We start from the raw sequence: 1,454 nt of genomic DNA, 5'->3' as shown, positions 1-1,454 counted from the left end.
CACATGTTAACATTGGTATACTATTCTTGTATTTTAGTTCGTTACCACAAGCACACACGCGCGCGACAGCGTACAGGGGCATGTAATTGGAAACGGAGCGCTTAACCGCAAGGAAGCTGACGGATCTGTTGAGCTGCTGAACATCAAATGTCTACATTGTAATCAATTAGTGCATGAAGATCAACTGGCTGCAATTGGATACTGCTGTTGTAAAGCCTAAAAAGAAGCTATAGTTCACCTCTGGTTTGATGTTTCATTGCTAGATTGCTTTCATTGCTGCTTCGTAGGCGGGTGCAGAACGACTATAAAACACGCTGGCCCATCCTGGCAAAGACATCATTCAGCAGCTGAGTGTTCTAAGTGCAATATCAGCAATTCTACTGCGAGTGTACCGCTACTCAGTGATTTACTCCAGCGTCAGCAACACTTATCAAAAATGGCTTCAAAGGTAATAGGTGTTCGCCTTTGATGGTGCTTAACGCTTTAAAATACAACACTCCTCTCCATTGCTCTTACTCCTAGATCTCTCTCATCGCCGTTGGTCTACTGCTGGTGAACGTGGGCGTTAATGCGCAACAGTACGGGCAGCAGCTGGGACGCCGCAGCTCGCAGGATCGATTGAACCAGCTCCGCTCGTATGACGACGGTGCCCGCCAGTCCCGCAACTACAACGATCTGTACAACGAGCAGCGCTACGCCAGCCGCACCCAGGATCAGGAGCAGCAGCAGCAGCAGCAGGATCGTCGCGAGTCGTCCGACTACGATCGGGATGACTACAGCTACGGGTACGCCGTGCGGGATGAGCTTTCGGGCGACATCAAGAGCCAGCAGGAGGTGCGCAACGGCGATCGTGTCCGGGGCCAGTACCGCACGCTCGAGTCGGACGGCACCGAGCGCATCGTCGACTACACGGCCGACGATGTGCGCGGTTTCAATGCGGTCGTGCGTCACCAGCCGTCGGTCGGTACTCGGGCCCAGCTCGTCCACACGCTGCAGCCGGCCGTCCTGCTGCGACAGCCGACCGTTGGCCATCTCGTGTCGGGCCAGCATCGTCCGGCGCTGCTCACCACGCCCCAGCAAACGTCCACCGTTCTGCTGCGCAACTAAAGCACCCTTTCCTGCGCTCCGATACTGGATAATACCCGCGTACCCGCACACACCCGAAGAATGCCTATAATGTTAATTAAATAAAATGCCACCGTACACAAACGTATGCCTTTTGGCTGAAGTTTAGACGCAGAGCAAGTGCGTGTAGCGAAGCGAAATGTTAGTAGCAGCAGTCTGTTTTAGTCGGGGCAGCGCTGACAGCAGTGCCCGCCTCATCAATCAGCCTCATCCGGGACAGTCTGTCCGGGGTGCGCTTCCGGCGCATGCTGGGGTGAATTATGGGGCTCCCGGATGGCTGGCCCGATGGCAGCATGTTTGGCCGACCCATTTCATCTCATTGCTGTCAA

At 54.5% G+C, this 1,454-nt stretch overlaps 1 protein-coding gene across 1 annotated transcript; it reads left to right on the top strand.

Annotated features, from left to right (window-relative positions):
* Window positions 1-313: 313 nt before the first annotated feature.
* LOC120897493 (cuticle protein 19.8-like) lies at window positions 314-1,213 on the top strand. Its single transcript, XM_040302436.1, has 2 exons — window positions 314-448; window positions 523-1,213. The coding sequence occupies exons 1-2, from the start codon at window positions 437-439 to the stop codon at window positions 1,105-1,107; spliced, it is 597 nt and encodes a 198-aa protein (XP_040158370.1). The 5' UTR covers window positions 314-436; the 3' UTR covers window positions 1,108-1,213.
* Window positions 1,214-1,454: the final 241 nt, after the last annotated feature.

The sequence above is a fragment of the Anopheles arabiensis genome, chromosome 2, assembly GCF_016920715.1.
Source record: "Anopheles arabiensis isolate DONGOLA chromosome 2, AaraD3, whole genome shotgun sequence".
Classification (NCBI taxonomy): Eukaryota; Metazoa; Arthropoda; class Insecta; order Diptera; family Culicidae; genus Anopheles; species Anopheles arabiensis.
Note: the sequence above shows the minus strand (reverse complement) of the source record. Positions and strands in the feature narration are given on the sequence as shown.